At 38.5% G+C, this 21319-nt stretch overlaps 2 protein-coding genes and 1 long non-coding RNA gene across 4 annotated transcripts; 2 read left to right on the top strand and 1 right to left on the bottom strand.

Moving 5' to 3' along the window:
- Positions 1 to 438: 438 nt before the first annotated feature.
- LOC121800513 lies at positions 439 to 2457 on the top strand. Its single transcript, XR_006050523.1, has 4 exons — positions 439 to 483; positions 562 to 631; positions 1778 to 1841; positions 2321 to 2457. It is a non-coding gene; the product is annotated as an uncharacterized LOC121800513 (long non-coding RNA).
- Positions 2458 to 3604: 1147 nt separating this feature from the next.
- LOC121800749 (kinesin-like protein KIN-14I) lies at positions 3605 to 7655 on the top strand. Its single transcript, XM_042200256.1, has 16 exons — positions 3605 to 3616; positions 3717 to 3822; positions 3963 to 4129; positions 4201 to 4344; positions 4425 to 4640; positions 4723 to 4794; positions 4885 to 4953; positions 5044 to 5103; positions 5217 to 5336; positions 5414 to 5495; positions 5588 to 5683; positions 5776 to 5949; positions 6029 to 6135; positions 6210 to 6550; positions 6636 to 7170; positions 7245 to 7655. Exons 2-16 carry the CDS (start codon positions 3720 to 3722, stop codon positions 7653 to 7655), a joined length of 2697 nt encoding a protein of 898 aa, XP_042056190.1. The 5' UTR covers positions 3605 to 3616; positions 3717 to 3719.
- A 758-nt stretch (positions 7656 to 8413) lies between these two features.
- Positions 8414 to 19550, bottom strand: LOC121798934 (topless-related protein 3-like). 2 transcript variants are annotated; one of them, XM_042198204.1, is made up of 25 exons: positions 19237 to 19550; positions 18431 to 18610; positions 18185 to 18298; positions 17460 to 17618; positions 17152 to 17326; positions 16914 to 17043; positions 16671 to 16786; positions 16404 to 16539; positions 16200 to 16309; positions 14373 to 14442; positions 14223 to 14296; positions 14050 to 14145; positions 13872 to 13964; positions 11708 to 11835; positions 11325 to 11559; positions 11029 to 11196; positions 10873 to 10947; positions 10444 to 10596; positions 10261 to 10371; positions 9970 to 10149; positions 9765 to 9893; positions 9584 to 9679; positions 9264 to 9446; positions 9013 to 9188; positions 8414 to 8821 (listed from the first exon to the last, which is right to left on the bottom strand). In XM_042198204.1, the coding sequence occupies exons 1-25, from the start codon at positions 19314 to 19316 to the stop codon at positions 8605 to 8607; spliced, it is 3384 nt and encodes a 1127-aa protein (XP_042054138.1). In that variant the 5' UTR covers positions 19317 to 19550; the 3' UTR covers positions 8414 to 8604. The 2 variants fall into 2 exon arrangements, with proteins under 2 accessions (XP_042054138.1, XP_042054139.1); XM_042198205.1 differs by having other exon boundaries at positions 10444 to 10515.
- Positions 19551 to 21319: the final 1769 nt, after the last annotated feature.

Below are 21319 nucleotides of genomic sequence, written 5' to 3'. Positions count from 1 at the left end.
TTTGGGTAACTAAACGCAGGAAGGGCCTGAAAACAAACTAAACTATCGAATATAAAAAACGTCTATTTTATCATGCAACAACCAGTATTAGTGTAATACCCGAAAATTTGTGGAATTTTATTCTTTTATTTAAGGATGAAATTTTTATGTTTTTGTGTTTAAAATATGGTGTGGAAAATATTATTTGTGTTTATTTGATTGTTGTGGATGTGGTATTTTCTACCTAGGCAAATTAAAATGGAATTAAGTAATTAAGCTATGAATAAAAACTCCTAATTAACAAATTAAATCCCTCCCTCCCCAATTCTCTCTTCTTTTTCGAAAAAAAAACCTCCCCCATCACCCCATGATTCTCTCAACCGCCCCCACTCCCTCATAACCGATTTCCCTCCCCCTCTTTTCCATTCGTTCTCTCTTCTCGGTCTCTCTCTCTCTCTCTCTCTCGCTCTCTAGCTCTCATCTCTCTCGAAGTGTGCTCTCACGGTAAGCTCTCGCCCCTCTCTCTCTCGGTTTACCTTTCCCCATTCATCCCCTTCTCATCATCATCTTGGTTTCTTCAAGGTGTTACGCTCGTACGTTGTAAATCGGTGTAGGGAAAGCTTCGAATTTACGTTTGAACTATCCAAGAAAGGTAACCAAACCCTAACCCTTGTTTAATTCGAAAACTCATGCATATAGGACGTTTTGGATGGTTTAGATGCTGAATAGGGTTTGTGGCTATGTGATATGGTTGAGCATGTTTTTGGTAGTAACTGGCAGTGGGTTCCGACCCCTTTTTATCTAAGCAAACGATCTCCGTTGGGTACGAATTTTGAACTGTATAAAGGTTAGTGTGGCTTCTGTGTGGTGTGTAATCTTCAGCCTCTTTGGATGTCGTATGAATTTATTATGATTTTTGCAAGTAAACTGCGCAGTTTCGCGAGTTGTATGTTTTTGGGAGATGTTTTCATGTGCAATTGGCGTGATTCTGAGTGCTATGTTTTTGTGATGAATGTGGGTGTGTTTGACCAAGAGATGGCTCGGGAAAATCAGTGTTTGGTTCGAGGGTTTTGCGTGGGTTGGCCGAGAGTTTTAGGGGCCGGCCTAGGGCAGTGTTGTGGGGGGGTTTTGAAGGGATGATCCCAGGTGTCTGGGTGTGTTTTGGGACGGAGAATGTGTGGTGTGAATGTTGTATAGGGTTTGAGAATCGGAAGTTGGAGGAAAGTGAGTGTGCACGGGACGAGCCAGGCGGCCGAGGTGCCGAGCCAGCGGCCGAGGTGCCGAGCAGGCGGCCGAGGTGCCGAGCAGGCGGCCGAGATGCCGAGCCAGCGGCCGAGGGGCCGAGCAGGCGGCCGAGGTGCCGAGCCAGCGGCCGAGGTGCCGAGCAGGCGGCCGAGGTGCCGAGCAGGCGGCCGAGGTGCCAAGCCAGCGGCCGAGGTGCCGAACAGGTGGCCGAGGTGCCGAGCCAGCGGCCGAGACACCGAGCCATGTCGAGACGCCGATCCTTTTTCCGAGTTTTTCCGAACCTTTTCCGAGCCAAGTGAGCCGTTTGCACAGTAAGGGTATGCCAGGACTTGGAGTGCTGTGTTCGTGTGTCGTGTGCGCGTTTTGGGTACGTCGTTTGCGTGCGGGGTGTGTTTCGAACGTGTGACTTTGTGTGTTTGTTTTGTAACATGTTGTTAAGTGTATGTACGTGTAACGTGCTAGATGTTGAAGTCGTCCACGTAGGAATCATGCATTGTCGTTTAAAGTCTCGTCTCTTCTGACTCTAATCATGATACAATTTATCTTTCAAAAGGGTGATCGTTTACGAGGAAAGTGTGGTTGAAGAAGGGAATTATTTTAAAAGCTAAGCAATCGAGGTGGGCTTTTCTACCCTACTTTTACGTGGGTTGTTTTTAATACGGACTCTGTTCCGGAATTGTTTATGGAGGTGAACTGTTTGTCTTGCCAAATGTTTTGATTTGAAACCTATCTGAAGTGGTTTACCACATATGTTTAATCGAATTCGGGTCTGTTGGGCTGCGAACCCTCAGGCTAGTGTACACGAGACTGGGTGCCATCTGAGAGCAAGTTGGCCGGTCTAGATGACCTGGGGTGTGGCCACGCCCCTTGTCACCGTTTGGATCAGATAGTGTATGATTGAGGGAATAAGGGTGGCAATATCGGAAAATGACTGCGCAGTCGAATTTATGAAATATATTTTGGTGTACTTGGGTTATTTTCATTACACTCAAAACCCCAATGTTACACTGTTATGGCATGACAAACTATGATTTTGGCGTGTGTCCACTGAGTGCAATAAGTACTCAGCCCTGCATGTTGTTTTCTTAATGTGCAGGTTGAGCGGCGATGGGGAGGACGGATGTTGAGCAGTTAAAGTCAAAATGCGTTTCACTTTGTTTTGGATAATGTCGTGTCGTCATACCCGGCATTATCTGTCTCTTGATCTTTTTCCGCTGCTTGTAATCCGAAACAATGTTTTCTTTTAAACTCTGGTTACTTAAACTTTTGAAATGTCGCTACAGTACCTTGTTTTAAAATGAATTTCCTTTTATTAAATGTCTTTGGGTCAAATATTCTTGTTTTTCCCCTTTCTTCCCCGCTTCTTTACTCCTCCCCTAGTCGCGGTCCACCGTACTTCCTATCCTTAGGAAATGCGGGCGTGACAATTAGAGCATCTAAAACTATTTAGATCAAACTTATATTCACCCGCTAGTACAAATATTCCACCGAAAAACGGTATAAAGCTATAAACTTTTCTTCATATTGAAAAGTAATACTTCCTCCTTCTGTTTTTGCCTAAGCCAGACGTATTCCTTTTTTATATGTCCCTATTCAAGTGAGACGTTTTCTTTTTTTATTATAATTAACTCACTCTTCTCTCCTACTTTATCCTCTTATCTCTACTATTTTATTCTTTTTTTTCTCTTTCTTACTTCATCATTACTCTTGATGTATTCTCTCTTTCTTTTTTTTACTTTACTATTAATAATTTAATTTACTAAATACTACTACCTAAATTCTTATGCTAAAATAAAAACGTCTGGCTTAGACTTTTGTAGAGGGAGTAGTAGTACTTACTCATTTTTATTATTTAATGTAAACTATACTCATGTTGTGTTGAAGCGCGTAACATGATCTATGAGCCAAAATACTACTTTATGATACAAAAAAAGTATTAATACCTTATTCATTAATTAAAATAATGAGTTAAAAAATGCAATTGTAATGATAATATATAGAAAAAAATAAGAAGCCGAGGAAGGCGAGGCTTTCGGCTTAGAAAGAGCTACGTGTAATAACTGAAGGAGAAAAAGGAGAGGAGTAGAAGAAGAATCCATGGATGGCCACTAATCTTCTGCAGTCATCATCATTTTCACTTCCATTTCTCTCTTCTTCTTTTTTCATATACCTACGTCTTTTTCCTTCTACTTTCTTCCTATTCCTATACTATATAACTCACCCTGCATTCCCTATCTTTCTCTCCCTTTCTTCTTAATTTCAAGAGAAGGAGAGAGAGACACACACACACACTACACATTCATATCTCTCTCACCATTCACCTAATATGTGCTCCACACTTTCTAAATCTTAACTACACATTGAGATTGAGATACACTTTAATTTTGCAACGGTATATATCCACATTTATTTCCCAATTTCCAAATGCTAAGTGCATGCACACTAAAAAAACCATGCAAATTTTGATTCCTCAAATTTCTTATAATTTGCAGCAAATGGAATTCAATGTGGCATCATTGGTGGAAGATGTCCTCCAGCAGCAAGGGAAGCGACTCAGCGAAGCTGATAATCTCGCCTCAAGAAGAGCTCAGGAAGCTTGTATAATCCATCTTTCTTAACCTTGCATCACTATATGATCAAATGCACTTTTGCTTTTTTCTTTCTAATTTTCTTGAACCCTGCTTAAGCCATGCGTGATCTGGAAATATTGGTGGTCATTGTTTTGTATGTAAATGCAGCATTGAAAAGATACGAGGCGGCGGGATGGCTGAGGAAGATGGTAGGGGTAGTTTTAGGGAAAGATTTGCCAGCAGAGCCTTCTGAGGAAGACTTTAGAATTGGATTGAGAAGTGGCATTATTCTTTGCACTGTTCTTAACAAGATCCAGCCTGCTTCTGTCCCAAAAGTATGCCTAATTTCTCTTTATATTATTTTAATTCAATTTAAAATTGTATGTTGATGTTGGTAATGGTTTAGGTAGTTGAAGCACCTGTTGATAGTGTCATGATTCCTGATGGTGCTGCCCTCACTGCTTTCCAATACTTTGAGAATGTGAGGAACTTCCTTGTAGCCATACAGGAGATGAGGATTCCCACTTTTGAAGTCTCAGATTTGGAACAAGTATGTACGTTGCAACGAATATGATTACAACTGAATATATGATGCAACATAGTAAGTAACAAGTAGTTATGGATTGCTAGGGAGGGAAGTCGTTCCGGATTGTGAACTGCATTCTGGCCCTCAAATCGTACCATGAGTGGAAGCAGTGCGGTGGCATTGGGGTCTGGAAGTTCAGTGGAAACACGAGGCCGTGCAGTGCTGTATCCAATCCTCATCAATGCAGAACAAATTCTGATATGTTCCTCAACTTTCTGTCAAGGAATTCTGATGCAGTATCTACTGATCTTGATGAAATGGTTTGATGTCTGACTATTTATGTGTGTGTGTGTGTATGAAATTATTTGCTATGATATAAGATATTTGGCATTCCAATCGCAGAGAGTGTCTCCTTCGTTGCAAAAGCTTGTGCGCGAGCTTCTCTCGGATAAGAGTGCAGAGGAAATCCCTATTGTGAGTGATAATGTGACAACATATCCAGCCTCTGCCCTTTTGCAGCTTGCTAATTCTCTTTCTGGTGTCTTGTTTCGTTGCGATGAACAGATTGTGGAGAGTATTATAAGTAGAGTTAAGGAAGAGTTCGAGCGCAGGCTGGAAAGACAAACTAAAATGGTAAGCCTAATTGAAACAATTTTTGTTTAGATGATGTTATAATTCTTAATCATATCAAACATGTAATGACTAAAATGAGACATTTGGCAGGTTGGAGCAGCTCCAAACGACGAGAGCAACTCAACCTCGTGCATGAGTTTGGAGACTGAGGTCTGATAGCTTTAGGTTTAAAGCTAATATATGCATCTCAACCCACATTTCAAATTGTGTTTTTAGATCTTCATTAGTACATTGCAATGACTTGTGTTGTTTCTTGATGCAAGGAGACGTCGAATGTAAGGAAAACCGACGGTGGAGCTGGGAAAGATTTCTGCAATGAGGCTTCTGGAGACCATCCCTTGAAGCAACAAGATTTCATTGATCTCCAGCACAGGACTGTAGAGGTAGGCCATCTGTCAAAACTAGTGTTCTTCATCTTTGGAATTACAGCTTATACAAAGCCTATCTCAAAACCGTGTAGGAACTAAGGAAGATCCTCAACACGACAAAACAAGGCATGCACGTGATGCAGCTCAAGTATCAAGAAGACGTTGATAGTTTAGGTACAGACGCAGATCCCTCGTTATACAACAAAGATTGAGGCATAACAAGACCCTCTATGACTTCAATTTTGATTTTCGGTTTCTGGTTTTAGGTGAACAAGTCGTGTGCCTAGCTAGCCTAGCCTCTGGATACCGGAAGGTTCTTGAAGAGAACCGGAAGCTGTACAATCAAGTGCAAGACCTCAAAGGTGAAGGAGAGCTCTTTCTATACATCTTGCATTTAATTTTCTTCATTGAATAAAAGGTTTTGTTGAATGTTGCTGATACTTGAATGCAACAGGAAACATCAGAGTGTACTGCCGCGTGCGCCCTTTCATACCAGGGCAGAGCAATGGCTTGAACATACTTGACGAGGTAGTTGACAACTCGCTCACTATCCAAATAAGCGGAAAGCATGGGAAAGGGAAGAAAACATTCAGTTTTAGCAAGGCCTTTGGTCCAAACTCAACGCAAGGTATGTAACGTCGACCCTATCGTGACATACAAGTCTAGTTCTTGACAAGTTAACAAAGTTTATGTTGCTGTTTGTGCAGAAGAAGTATTTGCAGATACTCAGCCACTTATCCGGTCAGTCCTTGACGGATACAATGTCTGCATATTTGCTTATGGCCAAACTGGATCAGGAAAGACCTACACAATGGTGAGAAACCCAAACGCGAGGGGCTAATGAAGGCGTGTTGTTGCTATGTTTCTCAAAACACTTCTTATATGCAGACGGGGCCGAAGGAGCTGACGAAAGAGAGCCTGGGTGTGAACTACAGAGCATTGAGCGATTTATTCGAAATCTCAGAGGAGAGGAAAAACACGATTGCTTACAGCATCTCGGTTCAAATGATGGAAATCTACAACGAGCAGGTCCGAGATCTCCTTGTGACAGATGGTGGCAACAAGAGATTGGAGATACTCAATAATTCCTCCAATGGCATCAGCGTGCCCAATGCGAATCTGGTGAAGGTCGCCTCAACATCTGACGTCATAGACCTCATGAACCTCGGCCACAAGAACCGCACAGTAGGATCTACCTCCATGAACGACCGCTCCAGTCGCTCCCACAGGTACATCCTATGCTATGTGTTATAAATTTTTTCTTAAGCCGGAACTGAAAGTTGGAGGTAACGTCGTTGTTGTTGTTGTTGTCAGTTGCCTGACGGTTCACATGCTAGGCATGGACTTGACCTCGGGTGCGACCCTGCGCGGGTGCATGCATCTGGTGGACCTGGCTGGGAGCGAGAGATGCGACAAAACAGACGCAGTTGGAGATAGGTTGAAGGAGGCTCAGCACATCAACCGATCGCTGTCTGCTCTAGGAGATGTGATCGCTGCTCTAGCTCAGAAGAACGGTCACGCCCCCTACCGCAACAGCAAGCTCACGCAGCTGCTTCAGGATTCTCTTGGAGGGCAGGCCAAGACTCTGATGTTCGTCCACATCAGCCCCGAGTACGATGCCCTCGGAGAGACGCTCAGCACTCTCAAATTCGCAGAGCGCGTCTCCACTGTGGAGCTTGGCGCGGCTAAGTCCAACAAGGACACCTCAGCTTCCGATGTCAAGGAGCTCAAGGAACAGATAGCGATGCTGAGAGCCGCCCTGGCTCGAAAGGAAGGAGCTGCCGTCTACATGGGCAGCCCTACATCCAATGTATCTGTATCTTCTCCCTCACACTCCTACAAGACAGAGGTAACAAAACTTCAATTCTAAACCAACTTTGTTATGTTTTTTGAATTAAAAGTGGAAATGGTGTGCAAAAGCAGAGCAACTCTTCTTCAAGAAGGCAGAGTTTTGAGAGCCAGGACTCTTGGCCGACGATTCAGGAGGCGGTGAAGACTGTGTCGCGCAGCAGCAGCCGAAGGATGTCGGCGTCGCCAGAGGTGTTCTTCGACAACAAGCGCAGCCCCATGGCATCCACCAAGATCAAAGCCCCATCAGCATCACACCGCCTAGACGATTCTGATTTGGAAGCTGAGCAAGCTTACCAGCTGAAAACCACTGGCCTTGCAGCATCAAAGCTGAAACGGCCGACAACGAAGACGGTAAAGACACAAGAGACAAGGAGCCAGATTCCTCAGCCAAGTGTAAGAGTTGGAGGGCAGAACAAAGGTGCGCGGCAAGTGTCAACATCTTCTTCGTCTATGGTGAGGCGAAAGGCGGCCAGTGGGAAGTGAAGGCAGCATCAACATTCAACATTCAACATTCAACATTCAACATTCAACAATCAACAATGAAGCTGAGCTGATGAGTTAACTTTTGGAGCTTCTCATCATCCGTTTAGTGTTGTTTACATATATATTGTTCATACATACATAATGAGAGAAGCAAAGAAGATCAAGTTTTCTATTCCTTTTTACATTTTTGGAAAGGGGCATCATCAACAAATTAATACTTCTTCCATGTCCATTTTCAACTTGTAAAAGTTGCTTGGGAGATTTGCATATCGAGAAATAGCTCATGAATTCTATCACTCTTGTTGCACATAATTGAAGCTTTTTCTTGTAACTACTCTTTTACTATGGACTCTATATGTAACACTCTTATGCTAAAGTAATTATACACAACAATTTTGAATGTTTCATTATTGTTATTTATTTTCCAGCTTCTTAATCTTATCTTGATTTCACTCGTGCGCGGACGAAGTACCATGTAAAAAGTCATTCCACCGACCTTATTCTATTCACTTAACTATTCATAGGTCCCACTTATTTTGTATTTATTAAAATATGAAATTCATTAAATTACATTTTATTGAATTTCAAAAAATAGATAATTAAAATCCTAAAATTACATTTAATGAAGGCAATTATAATTGAATTCTATGTCTTAACTCACCTGAGCTTTGCTGGAAGAGTAATCTGGCAGCAAACTGAAGGAATTCATATGTGCTTCATCTCTCCCATCTTCAGCACAACAGAACGCAATGCGGCTCTTTTACATGACAATTTTCACAAATGTTAATTGATGAAATAATTTAACACAGATAATGCACACAATATGATCATATCTAACCATGTCAATCCTGGAATTAATGAGGATACTAACAAGGGTGACTGAATACCTACAAACTACGCTAATAAGATACACATGATGAATGTAGAAACAAAGGAAAAAGAAGAAAGATCATCTTTGGATTTGATCGGCCGCATGGTTGCTAGCTGTGGACGATGAACCAGTCCTGCCGTTTAGTACTCCATTGTCAGCAGGAGGTGATACACCCCACTTGCCATCAGATTCTGTCGGTTCTATCACTTTAACAGACCCATCAGTCAATCCAACGGCGAATTGGTTTGCTTCCTGAGGATGAGCTGCAACCACCACCGGAGATACAGCTTGGCTCCTGGAACATGAAACAAACATGGTCAGAGTCTCAGAGAGAGAGAGAGAGTTCAGTGCAACATATGAAATGTAATCCAGGAAATCCAACCCCAAAGCGTGCATCTTTATTTGAAAAGTACAAAACACGAGAATAGGCAAATGCAAATAACAAAATGATGACATAAGTATTTAAGATATAGGCCATGTTCTTACCCATTAATTGCTGATTGGGACAAATATGCAGTGGAAGCAACTCGGCATCTTAATCTCAATGTATCGGCGTCAAATACTCCAACATTCCCATCAATAAAGGAAGCAAAAACAAGCTGGCTGTTACATGAGTATGCTGCACAGGATATAGGAGCAGAGAGGGCATCTTGTGGGACCCACTACAGCAGAAAGAAGCAATCAGAGCTACATACAAGAAATGGTTGAAAAGAAAAACGAGTTGACATGGTACTTACCTGGCGTATGCGTTCCATCTTGGAAGCATCATATATTGCTAACTGAGTTTCGTGGGCTACAAGCAAGCGAACTTGGTCCGAGTGGAACTGCACTCGGGTGTCACCAGTAGGTGCTTTACCCACAGGAAGTTGTATTGGAACTGCCTTTCTCTTCTCCCACGTGTCAATGCTCCATGTGCAAAGCTGCACGCATAAGGTAATTTGTCAGGAAGGAAGAAACCCAAACTTAATCCCCTCAAATCCAGCAAAAGATGTTTTTATTTCTCTCCTGCAATAACAGAAATATCAAGCACTATAAATTAACAAAGAACATGGCTTACTTGAGCATCAGCACCAGATGACACCAATATGTTTAGGGTAGTAGAAAAAGCTAACCCAGTAATGCGCTTCTGATGGCCTTTCAGTTTTGATTTCACCTGTTAAGTTTTCGGTCCATGTAATTAGTAATAGCAGCTTAGGAGTGCAGACCCAAATATTTCACTGAAGAGGGTCAATAATTACCTCATCAACTCTCACATTGTAGATGTGGATAGTTGAGTCCTCCATTCCAATTGCTATAATGTTGTTATCTTGTGGGTGGAACGCCAAGAAAGTAGAAGCAGGTGGTGGTGGCATAAATGTTGTCATCACCTGTTGAGAAATATTTATTGCTTACAAAAACTAGAGACCTACTCTAAATAAACAGGTCCTGATGTACATTACTTACTTTGAATGTCATCATATTGAACAACAAAACTTTTCCACCGGCAGCTGACATTACATAGGAGTCATTCTTTGAGAGAGCAATGCATGGAACAGCTTCCTCGAGGTTAACGCCTGAGATGTCATTAGTCATAACAAGACCACTGTTTGGTTGCCAATGTTGAGGAACAACACTGGCAGTGGCCTTACAAAAAATAAAATAAAAATTCAGATCTCATTCCATAAAACAATCAATGAGGCATAAGTATAAGTAGACAAAATTGAAACTAAACTAATATAATTTCAATGTTGTTACCTTTCCACTCGGGTTTTGCTCATTGCGGACCCACTTCCAAAGCTTTTGGATACCATTTGATCCAAGGGCCAATATACCAACACCAGAATTTGTATAAAGGAGCCGAGCAACCTACAACAAAATTACAGTTAATGCATCATGTGCTGGAACAAATAAACAAGAAGTCCGGGTCTACTAGGATACCTTGTTGGTAGCATCGGCGCTATCCGGCATGGTGACCATGCGACAATGAGCAGGATCCATGATTTCAGTTAACTGCAAGGGTTTCATCTTATCATTAACATCATCCAAAGCTCTAGGCTTTTCCATACTTCTAGCCATGGAATCTACACCGTTCTGAAACAAAAGCTCAGAAGTTGCAATATTAACCATAGAGCATGAACCATGTGGAGTAATGGATACATAATAATATCGTTTAGCGTTAAGGCGTCGGCATTATCTGCATTGACCTTAAGCAATCAATGGAATGGATGACTCCGACAATAATAATGAATACATGGATTGATAGGATATGTTTGCTTAATAAAAAAAGAAATATACTTGACTTGGTGAATTTATAGTTATGCCAAATAAAATCTAAAACAACCCAAAAAGAACTAAATAATGACATACAAGGATGAGAGACGGCCTAACAGGAGAGCTTCTTTCCACTTTAGGAGCGACACTAGGAACAGCAGATCCTGAAGCCTGCTCAATACAATAGAAGGCTGTCACACAAAAGTGTTAACGAGCTAAAGATCGGGAAGGATATGGACTCATGAAAGACACCTTAATAGCTGCAGCTTCCAGTGGAGATCTTAATGCCTCAAATGGTGGAGCTTCAACTGTCCTCAAGGATCTCATGCCAGTAGCATTCGCTAGTATCTTGATTCCATTGTCAGTAGTAGTAACAGCAAGCAGATTGCCTTCCTTATTAAATCTCAAGCGTGGAAGACTCTGCATGAACCAGCAATATTTCAGCATTACATCAACGGGCTTATCAAATAATATTGCAATTACAGGTGAACAAAGGCAACCTACACAATTTCAGCATTAATGTGGCATGGTAACACATAAAGACTCACCGGAATACCACCATCTGCATCCGTAGTTGTAAGTATGTTGATGTTATCCATGTCCCAGAACTTTATCTGGCTATCTTCACCTACAGCAAGAAAATGATTCTGTGTAGTATCAAATTGCAGAACACCACCACACTTCTTTCTAAATCCAGTATAAGTTCTTTTTATCGCCCCTTCACTTTCATTCCACTCGACCAGATGAGCGTCCCCATCTTTCCCGGCTCCACAGGAGAACAACCTGAAAAGGAGTAATGTTTCATTATATTTACTGAAAAATATGAGAAGCAAAAGCTCTATACATTTCCCAGGCAACAAGGGAATCTATAAACCTCTCCTGGCATAACCTAACAGAGCATAGCTGAGCAGCAAGAGGTAAAACATATCACCTGCCCCCATCTGCACTATATAGCATAGTGGTACACCAATGCCCAGGAGCATCATAGTCAACTCTGGATCCCATGTTATCATAAAGCCAAGCTTTGATTTTTCCATCAACAGCAGTTGAGAAAATAAACTGCAAGCATATAGCAGAAATAGTTGATAACTTTACACTGAAGAATGTTATCTCATTAAGAATTGGTAAAATCAGAGAAGTCATGCTGTGATTCACAACTCGGAATTATAATAAAAATAACTTTTAAGTGACATAATTATGCTGCTCCACTAAAATATCTTGTTAGTAATACCAAAGAATGTCATAATGGTTGAAATATGCTATGTTAACAATCTCATGAAAACTGAACCAAAAAAGGAATGGTTCAAAACAATAGCAAGACTTTTTTAATCTTTCTGATCTTCTAATAAGAGGGGAGCAAATCAGCAGGGACTGCTGCAAGGATCAACCATGCAGAGTGAAAGACGACACCACTAAATGCACATGCTAATATGTCCGCATAAGAAGCATGACACACAACACCCATTAAAAGGGAAACAAACAAATAGAAATATGACCAGAAATAAATATAGGAACTGAAAAGATGAAAAAAATTGGGTTGAACTTGGAAAAGAGATTCCTTAAAGGGTACCTTTTTGTGGCATTTATTAATAGGGAAAAACGCCAATATCATTGGCGTGTTTAAACACGCCAATCAGATTGGTGCCTACATTTTAAATAATAATGTTTTGTAGCTCGGTGGCTTCAAGCCAATGTGCAAAAATGTTAGTAGTATTTTTCAGTGGTTTAATTTCTCTGTGTTTTTTTTATTATCTCATTACTTTATTGATTTAATTTTTAATATATGGACTATAACAAAATAAGTAATTATGTGTGAATAATCGATAAATTTATCAAAGTATTTAATATAAAATAATAATTAGCTAATAAATAACGAATGTACTATTTTAAAAAGTGGAAAAAATTAAAAAACACAAGAAATTGGCAAATGTTAATCGTAGGATTCGAATGTGGGTCTCAATCTTTACACAAAGGCTCCTTACCACTGAGTTACACATTTTATTTGTTATAACTAAGACAGATAATTATAAATATAATCAGAAAAATGCCAATGCGAGTTTGAACACGTCATCGTGATTGGCGTTATTGAACACGCCAATGACTTTGGCATTTTTACCATTCTTAGAAAGACAAAAAAAAGGGTTCTCTTTGGCATAATTACCATTCTTAGAAAGCAAAATAAAAAAGTTCTCTTTCATGAAACCTATTTACCAAACTCCATCCCAAATTCGAATTTTGCCATGAAAAGACAATGACAATCCTCTTACGAGGCCTTACAGTAAATCACTGGCCTTAAACTAAACTCAAGACTTCACAACCCTCTCAAACTCAAGGTACCTACATATGTGACGATTAGAAGATGCACATCCAAATTCAACATTAGTACTCCCTCCGACCCATTCAAGATGTCCACATTCTTGAATGGCACGGGATTTTAGGTGGAGTAGTTAAGTATGATAAAGTTTGAGTGAAAAAGGTAATTGAATATTTTAATGAGGAGAGATGAATTTATTTTCAAATATGGAAAGTGGAATCTTGAGTGGGACAAACTAAAAAGGAAAGATGAACATCTTGAGTGCGACAAACTAAAAAGGAAAGATGAACATCATGAATGGGAAGGAGGGAGTATGATATTGTCTACTTTGGATCAAACCCTCACGGTTTTGTTCTTAGGTCATTCCCCAAAGGGCCCCATACTGATGAAGTTGGGGTAGCACTTAAATATTGTTTGCAACTTTATTTATTACATGATGTGGGATGGTTTGCACCCCAACAATATATACAAACAAGGAAATAAATGTAAGAATTGCAATAACTACAATAATAACTACTACCTGATATAACCACCAATTAACTCCCCATTAACTTCAAATAACTACCCAATAATTCAATCATCATGCAATGATATCACAACCATTCTGGAACATTAAGGGAAAAAGAAGTGTAGTAAAGCACAAAGTTCTTACCAGCATCAGTCCTCAAGAAGTGTTTCTTTAGATGCTCACTTAAGAGCTTTAAGAACCACAGTAAATCTAAAACCTCTGCATGTATATTCCACCAAATAAAGCATCATCATGCACAATTTGCAACTGTACCTGAATATTCTCTTTCTGATGAGGGCAAATTGAATAAACAGGTGCTTCATGGCCCTCAAAGTTGAAAAGCTTTCTTCCTGTTAAATCCCACACCTGCAACAGTCACTCTCTCTCCATCAGTTGTACTGCAGCAAGAATCTAAAAATATATTTCAGAAGGAAAAAAAAAAGTTACTTACCTTTATAAGCTTGTCATCCCCACAAGTCACCACACACAGTTGCTTATTTGGATGAGCAAAAGCAATGTCATTGACTCCTCCTGAGTGAGCATCGATCTACATAACAAATTAACTGTGACAACCTTGTTTCTCGACTTGCACCACTAATTAACAAGTACAAAAGCACATTATACCTCCAAATGCTGGCGTAAATCATTTGGCCCCGTATATGCATATAAATGGATTAAGTGCTTGGAAAATGCAGCTCCTGAAACAAGAGATATATTACTTGATTTGGTAAGAAAATCACAAACACCAACTCAAAGAGAGTAACACAATTATACCACAGAAACTCCCATCTGGACTCCAAGTAACACGGCTCACAGAAAATGGTGCATCCTTGGCAGCAGAAGCCTATTCAGAAGTTCGGTTTGTAAAGGAGTGGTAATAATTTCACAATGCTTACAGTGACTACCGACAAATTCTAGCAGACTAGAACCTACTTTCAATTTTTGGATTTTTTTTCTGTTTTGGGGTGAGAAACAAATATAGATTCTTGAATGGGTAATATTTTTTTTGGACTTAAAGTATATGGCAAATATGCATCTCCTCGATGCGTTTTCAATTTTGGAGTATCACATTCATGAAATGCGTGATTCAAAACACATGTAATGAATGCGTAACTAGCGCACAACAAATTCAGAACTTAATAACCCAATACGCATCGTTCTGGATTTCTTAATCAAGCATTTCTCAATTGGATAAAGTGATGTGCCTTATGTGTAATCTGATGCATAGGTTTTAGGTGTCATCATGATTCTTAGATGTCATCATCCCCTTCATGTCATATACTTTATTTTTATTACATTTAATTTAAAGAAAATAGTGTGATATGATGTACCATCACATTTTTCCATTGATATTACAAAAAACGTTTATTCTAACAAAATTTGTTTCCTTATCCAACTTTTTAGAATATAAAAGATAATTTAGAGATTTAATAATGCAGGGTCATGTTAAAGTGCAAATAACATTTAAGTGCATAACCAAGACCAATCAATGACTATCAAATTTTAAAATAAGTTGACAAGATTAGAACTCCTACTTGGATTTTGGGTTATTAGAGTGCGAGCTATTCGGGCTGAAATTGTATCGGGTTAGAAATTCATAGCCCTATCTCTAAACCTTCGGGTTTCGGGCTAGCCCAACTGGCTGATCAAGTTCGAATAAAATAATTGAAATTTATATGTATATGTTTTTTAGTCTTAAAATTCTTATACTCCCTCCGTCCCCCCCGTCCCCAAAGAGTATGAACATTTGGTTTGGCATGAGTTTTAATGCATAATTGGAAAAGTAAGAGAGAGATAGAAAGAAAAAGTTTTAAAAGTATTATTAGTGGAGAATGAGTCTCACCTCATTAGAGAGAAATGAGTTTCTAAAATTAGAAAGTTCATACTTATCAGGGAAGGACTAAAAAGGAAATAGTTCATACTTCTCAGGGACGGAGGGAGTATCTATAAAAAATAATATATACAAAAAATTAAATTGTAAAAGGATTGTACTACTCTTTATCGCACAACTCTTAATCGTAGAGGACTAAATCACTAAAATGGCAAACCGGTACTCCTAATGTCGGACGAAGAGAGTATATATATATATCAAGAAATCTATTGTATCCAGTTCATTGAAATTTATGATACTTCATCTAATTTTTATAATTACACTCAGTTTATCTAATTTGATTGCTAGAGCCTACATCTGCCAAAGGCCCAAAACCTATGTGGGGCAGGTCACTTTCTTCAAGAAAAGAAATGATTGCTTAAAAATTGAAATCACTACATATATTTATTCATTTTGCAATTTGATGGCTTACTGCCTGTCTGTAAGAAATCTGGAATACAACATATATTTTTTCTAGTTACGCATTCATTGCATGAGTTTTTGAATCACGCATTTCACGAAGGCGTTACTCCAAAATTGAAAACGCATAGAGGGGATGCGTGTTTGCCATATATATAAGTCCAAAAAAATATTATCCATTCGGGAATCTATATTTTATTTTCACCCCAAATTAGAAAAAAGCCTTCAATTTTTTACCAAATAAACTGTTTGCATGATAAATATGGAGACATGGAAACACTAAATGCAACTCGGGAAGAAAAGATATAAACCTGGAAAGTTAATGTGCAAGATTGCATCTCCCAAATCTTGAATGGCTTTGAACATAACTTCTCTCTTATTCCAGCTTCCCAAAGAGTTATTTCACCACTATTGCAGCCCACTGTTAGGGACATCCCACATTCAAGATTAAATTAAGAGAATGAACATGTGATAGTAAATAGGAACTGATTATATCTAAAAGAAGAGAAGCATACCAAGAAGTAATGTTTGGTGTGATGGATGAAAGTCCATGCTTGTTACGGCAGATCCCTGATGTAGTGTAAAAGCCACAGTTCTTGGCAAATCATCAATTGACCAAGATGCCTGCTGACGAACTGTAGGATATGTGACCTATAATAAAAGAACAGTCAGCATGTGACAGAAAGAAGATGGCTTTTCTTGTCAAACATAATAGCAATATTAACATACAACAATGACTTAATTTTATGATATCAGTTCCATTCAACAATGAGCAAAATTACCTCTTCAACTGACTGTGCGGGACGCAAACGCTTCATAAGTTGCTCGTGATCAGCATTTGGGTATTCAACCATACCAAGAGTTGCTGGGGGAGTAATTGGGCGCTTTAACATTGAAACTATATAAAATTGCAAAAGACATCAACACTATTGCAGGAAAAACTACTCATAGTTAAGAAATAAAATCATCCAAAAAAAATTATATTCTACCAGCATCTCAGCGAAAATGAGCTTCTTAACCATTACCTTGATTGGGTGGAACAGGCAAGGAAGAAGCTGTAACAACAGCTGCTTGAACAGATGAAGATGCAGCGGCATTTACCATCCAACCAGCTAAGGCATTAGCATTGGCTGCAGCTGCAGTAGGTGGGAATGGCTGCCAACATAAAACAGAGATGTTACAATTTACGAAACCCAATAGCAGACATACTCTAATACCAGACAAGGTCAGATAATGAATGTATAATGAGGTAAGCACTTATACCCCATGAGCTCCAAGAGATGTGTATGCAGCAGGCTTTGCAACTGCAGGTGTGGGAAGATTAACAGGAGTAGATGCAAGAGCCCCATTTGGGGGACTGCATGTATGGTCATTGAATAAAGTCTTAATATCTGGATTTGGCCTAGGATTCTTACAGAGTTGGTGCTGCCAATTCAAACTGCATGAATGACAGTCAGAGTGCAGATTTGAGGCGATGAATAAAATGTCAACAGAACCAGCGGATTATATTAAAGACCGATTTATGAATCAATATAGTATTACATTCTAAAGTAGCAAGCAATGAGAATTACCTTTGGTTAATAAGTGTTCTCAATCTAGATGACTTCAAAGTAGGAAAACCAAGCTTTTCACGGAAAAGAGGATTTGCTTCAATTAGCTTTTTGAGTTCTATTAACATTATGCTGCGAGCAGTCTTAGTGTCACCATATTTGGAAAGCTGCTCATTCTCCCTGTCAATAGTTCACATTAATAAGATTTAACGTATATAATAAATCTTCACTATAAATGCCAGGATAAAGTAAACTGCAGTGAAGAAAACAGTCCTTTGTGATATGACCTTGGGTTGGAAGCATCCAAGAGATAACTCAAACCATTTTGACCACAACACAAGAAACAAATCCTGACAATTTGACTCCCTAAAAAAGTAAAAATATAAAGAAAAAAAAACTCAAAAGGGTAGGCCATTGTTCTTGAGACGAGATAGTAGTACCAAACTCGATATCTTCTATATCAGAAAATCACCACATCATAGAAACTTTTCAATTTATAATATAGCATTGCATCATGGATTTTTCACAATTCACATCAATCAGAATGTAAGCAGATTTAAAAAGTTACTGAGCGCCTGCTGATATAAGGCCACAAGTGAATCAGAAGCTCCAAGTAATCTGATAAAATTTGAAGTAGACATTCGCTCATCATTGCATAATAATATCAGTCAGGTAAGCAGTCTTATTTATCATCGAATAAAAACAGCTATGCAATGACCAGATAAAATGAATGGAATACCTAGTACCTGAAATTGCCAAGTGTCAGCAACTGAGTAATTTCCTTGTATAGATCTTCATTAAATGTTGAGAAGACCTTCAAGTCATTCACCAGGATCTCAACGGCCTTCGCTTTGTCTTGCCTGATGATACCAGTCAAGACTAAGTAAAAAGCAGAAGTAGGGGCAAAAGGAGCAAACACATGACGACGCAATTAAAGCATAGGTAGAAATGAATTAATAATTTTCTGGAAATGGTAAGTTATAAGATTATACCGATCAAGAGCTTCAAGATATTTCTGCTTTCGGATTTCAAAAAATATCTTCATTGAGTATCTGTTGTCGTCTACTTTAGTAAATCCAGACAAGTACTTCTCGACTTCATCCCATTCACCAGCATGGACCGTCTCTTCAAAGTATTTCATGTTAAAGAAAAAGCCCGATTCTTGTTCAAGCCTAAAAAGGACAAGTTAATAAGATGAGCAAGGCCGAACATCTCAACAAAAAGTAGTTAAACCTAACAATGTGGCCCCACTTATTCAACCATATGAAAGCGTTTCTCTATACCATCTGAGATTGGACAGTGAGAACCCTTAAAAAGATGCCAGTACGATATTATGTAGACGTTAATTTTTTCTTTACCAAAGTCTGCAGCTGTTCATTTAATTTTCTAGTGAGAGATAAAAGTAGCAGACCTTCAAAGATCCAGTAAAAACAGAGAATTTTCTAAAGGCTAGCAGTCTCGTTTCAAAAATCTCGGTCTCCAATCCAAAACAGCAAATTCATCACTAAAATAAAACCTCAATTAACTAAATTGTACTATCAACTAACAAATTGCAACCTCCATCTCCTCTACTCTCTCTAATTTAAGGCATAACCAAGCCAAAGGCCAAAACTTTCATATTCATTTCACCATTAGAAGTTATAAATCACGTTCAACCCAAATATACGACCAAAAACGCACATAACGACGGAAAACAATCCAACGAAATGCCAGAAATAACTCAAAATAGGAAACGATACTAAATTAGAAAAGGGGAAAATATCAATAGAAACAAAAAGAAAAAGCTGCAGAAATATACTTGTGAACGGACTCCTTGAATTTCTCCTCCTCGAGGAACTGAAGAATTAAGAAAACCAATTCTCTGCTGAGCGACGACATTTCCGACCTCAGATTTCGCCAAAATCCACAGATCGAACCCCTTAAAAACAAATTCTGACGGCTCCACACAACTCCTCCCGATGTTTTCTCCTTTCTAGGGTTTCTCTAAAATCACAGGCTGCGACGACAAGCATATGGAGAGGGAGAGGGAGAGGGAGAGGGAGAGATGAGACATGTATATATGAAGGAGAGAGAGAAAGTAGAATTAGAGGTGGTGGGGAAAAAAGACTTGGCCTCGCTATCTTCGATGCGTTTGGCAGGAGTCTATCTCTGACTTATCACTGATAAGCACACATACTTATAAGTACATCACTTACTTCAATATGATAAGTTAAGTGTCTTATATTCGGGGAAATGGAGGGGGAGAGTCGTAGGGGTTGGCGGATTTGAAACGGGGGTTAAACCTAGTTGAATATTCGGGCTGGGTTACTGACGTCGCTATCCTACGTTATTAAATCGCCGCGGTTCTCGTGATACTTTCGGAACCATTTTCTCGTTATAGAACATGGACAATCTAGGTTGGAAATAATACGAACTTTATCTCATAAAGAATTATTACCTAAAATTAAATTTTCTCCTCCACTTCTACTAGTGTATTTATGGGAATTATTGCAGCACTTTTACTATAGGTTTCTCTTTTAATCCTTTTTATTTGCATAGTTATACTTTAATCATATTTAAGATTGTCAACTAACAAAAATCTATACTCCTTTCCATCCCAATTAAATTTAGTTTTAGCTTTTTTAAATATCCCAACTTAGTTACATTTTTTCTTTACTAAAATACAAAATTATTGTTACTTTATTCACTCTCTTACCTTTCTCTCTTTTATTTCAGTTTATATGCATTTATTTCATTTAACATAGTATATTAATCTTTGTGCCTAAATAAAAAGCCGAATATGAGTCACATATATATCGAGCATTGGTAAAACTCTAATTTAATTAAGATTTGTTACCGCTATTGTTTCATTCAATGTATATCTCATTTAATAATTGAATGAACTTCAAAAATGGTCATTTGACTTTGCCATTTTTATATTTGCAGTTCTTAATTTTGAACATATCACTTGTGGTCTCTGAATTTTAATATTTACACATTTTTTTGTCCTTTTACACTTTTTTATTTTTTTTAACTAAAATGTCCCCAGGGAGCTTGGAGGACATTTTTATACTTCTCTTTATCAACTCATTATATTGGCACACTTTAATTTTTTTTCTCTCTCTATTTTACGTTTGAATAGTTTTATTTTTCTACATTTGCATTAGTACTACTATATTATAATGGACTCTCGCAATTTATAACTCTTATCAATCTTGACAGAATGGAATTGAAGTAGCTATAACAGCGTTGAACTAATGCTTCCATAACTTTTTTTAGGTGAATAAACTGAAATAATATGAACGATAAAACTTGATAGTTACCACTAACATAGATAAATGGTGGATAAATAAAGTGAAAAATGCCCCTCCTTAATTTGGGCTCATTTCAGTTTGAAAAAAAATGTATAAAAGGATAAAAGAACGTGCAACATCAAAATTCAGGAACCGCAAATAATATTTTTAAAATCCAAAAACTGCTTAAATGGAATCGGCGAGTCCATAAAATAGTTTTGTAGTTCACTTAATAATTACTATATGCATTCATAAAGCGTGCTCATAGGAAATGCACAACTTTGAAGTGCAATTTGTTGCCAACATGGTTTTTACATTAATTACCAAATTTATAAACTATCTCTAAGAGGAATTAAAGGAATTAAATAAAGAGTGAACTACAAAAATGTCTCTAGACTATGGGTTCATCTCGTCTATAATCCCTGGACTTGAAAAATATCATCAGACAGCTCTAGACTAAGGGTTTATCTCGAAATTAGTCATTTTACCATTTTTTTTATACGAAAATACCCTTTTGAGGGTTTGGGCAATTTGGTCTTTTTACACTTTTAACATTTTAAATCCGATATTATTTCAGTGATGTATTAAATTTGATATTATTTTAAAATT

The sequence above is a fragment of the Salvia splendens genome, chromosome 4 (assembly GCF_004379255.2).
Source record: "Salvia splendens isolate huo1 chromosome 4, SspV2, whole genome shotgun sequence".
In the NCBI taxonomy this organism is placed as follows: Eukaryota; Viridiplantae; Streptophyta; class Magnoliopsida; order Lamiales; family Lamiaceae; genus Salvia; species Salvia splendens.
The sequence above is the reverse complement of the archived record's forward strand: the minus strand, read 5'-3'. Positions and strand labels throughout refer to the sequence as shown.

Bases quoted from the DNA above. Each gene is read 5' to 3' on its own strand.
- LOC121800749 (XM_042200256.1), top strand. From the start codon at position 3,720: ATGGAATTCAATGTGGCATCATTGGTGGAAGATGTCCTCCAGCAGCAA. The intron at 5,496-5,587 runs GTACAGACGCAG...TTCTGGTTTTAG, and splicing joins AGAAGACGTTGATAGTTTAG to GTGAACAAGTCGTGTGCCTA. The intron at 6,136-6,209 runs GTGAGAAACCCA...TCTTATATGCAG, and splicing joins CAGGAAAGACCTACACAATG to ACGGGGCCGAAGGAGCTGAC.
- LOC121798934 (XM_042198204.1), bottom strand. From the start codon at position 19,316: ATGTCGTCGCTCAGCAGAGAATTGGTTTTCTTAATTCTTCAGTTCCTC. The intron at 18,611-19,236 runs GTATATTTCTGC...TGTCCTTTTTAG, and splicing joins TTCAAGGAGTCCGTTCACAA to GCTTGAACAAGAATCGGGCT. The intron at 16,787-16,913 runs GTAATGGTTAAG...AATTTTATATAG, and splicing joins GCCTGTTCCACCCAATCAAG to TTTCAATGTTAAAGCGCCCA.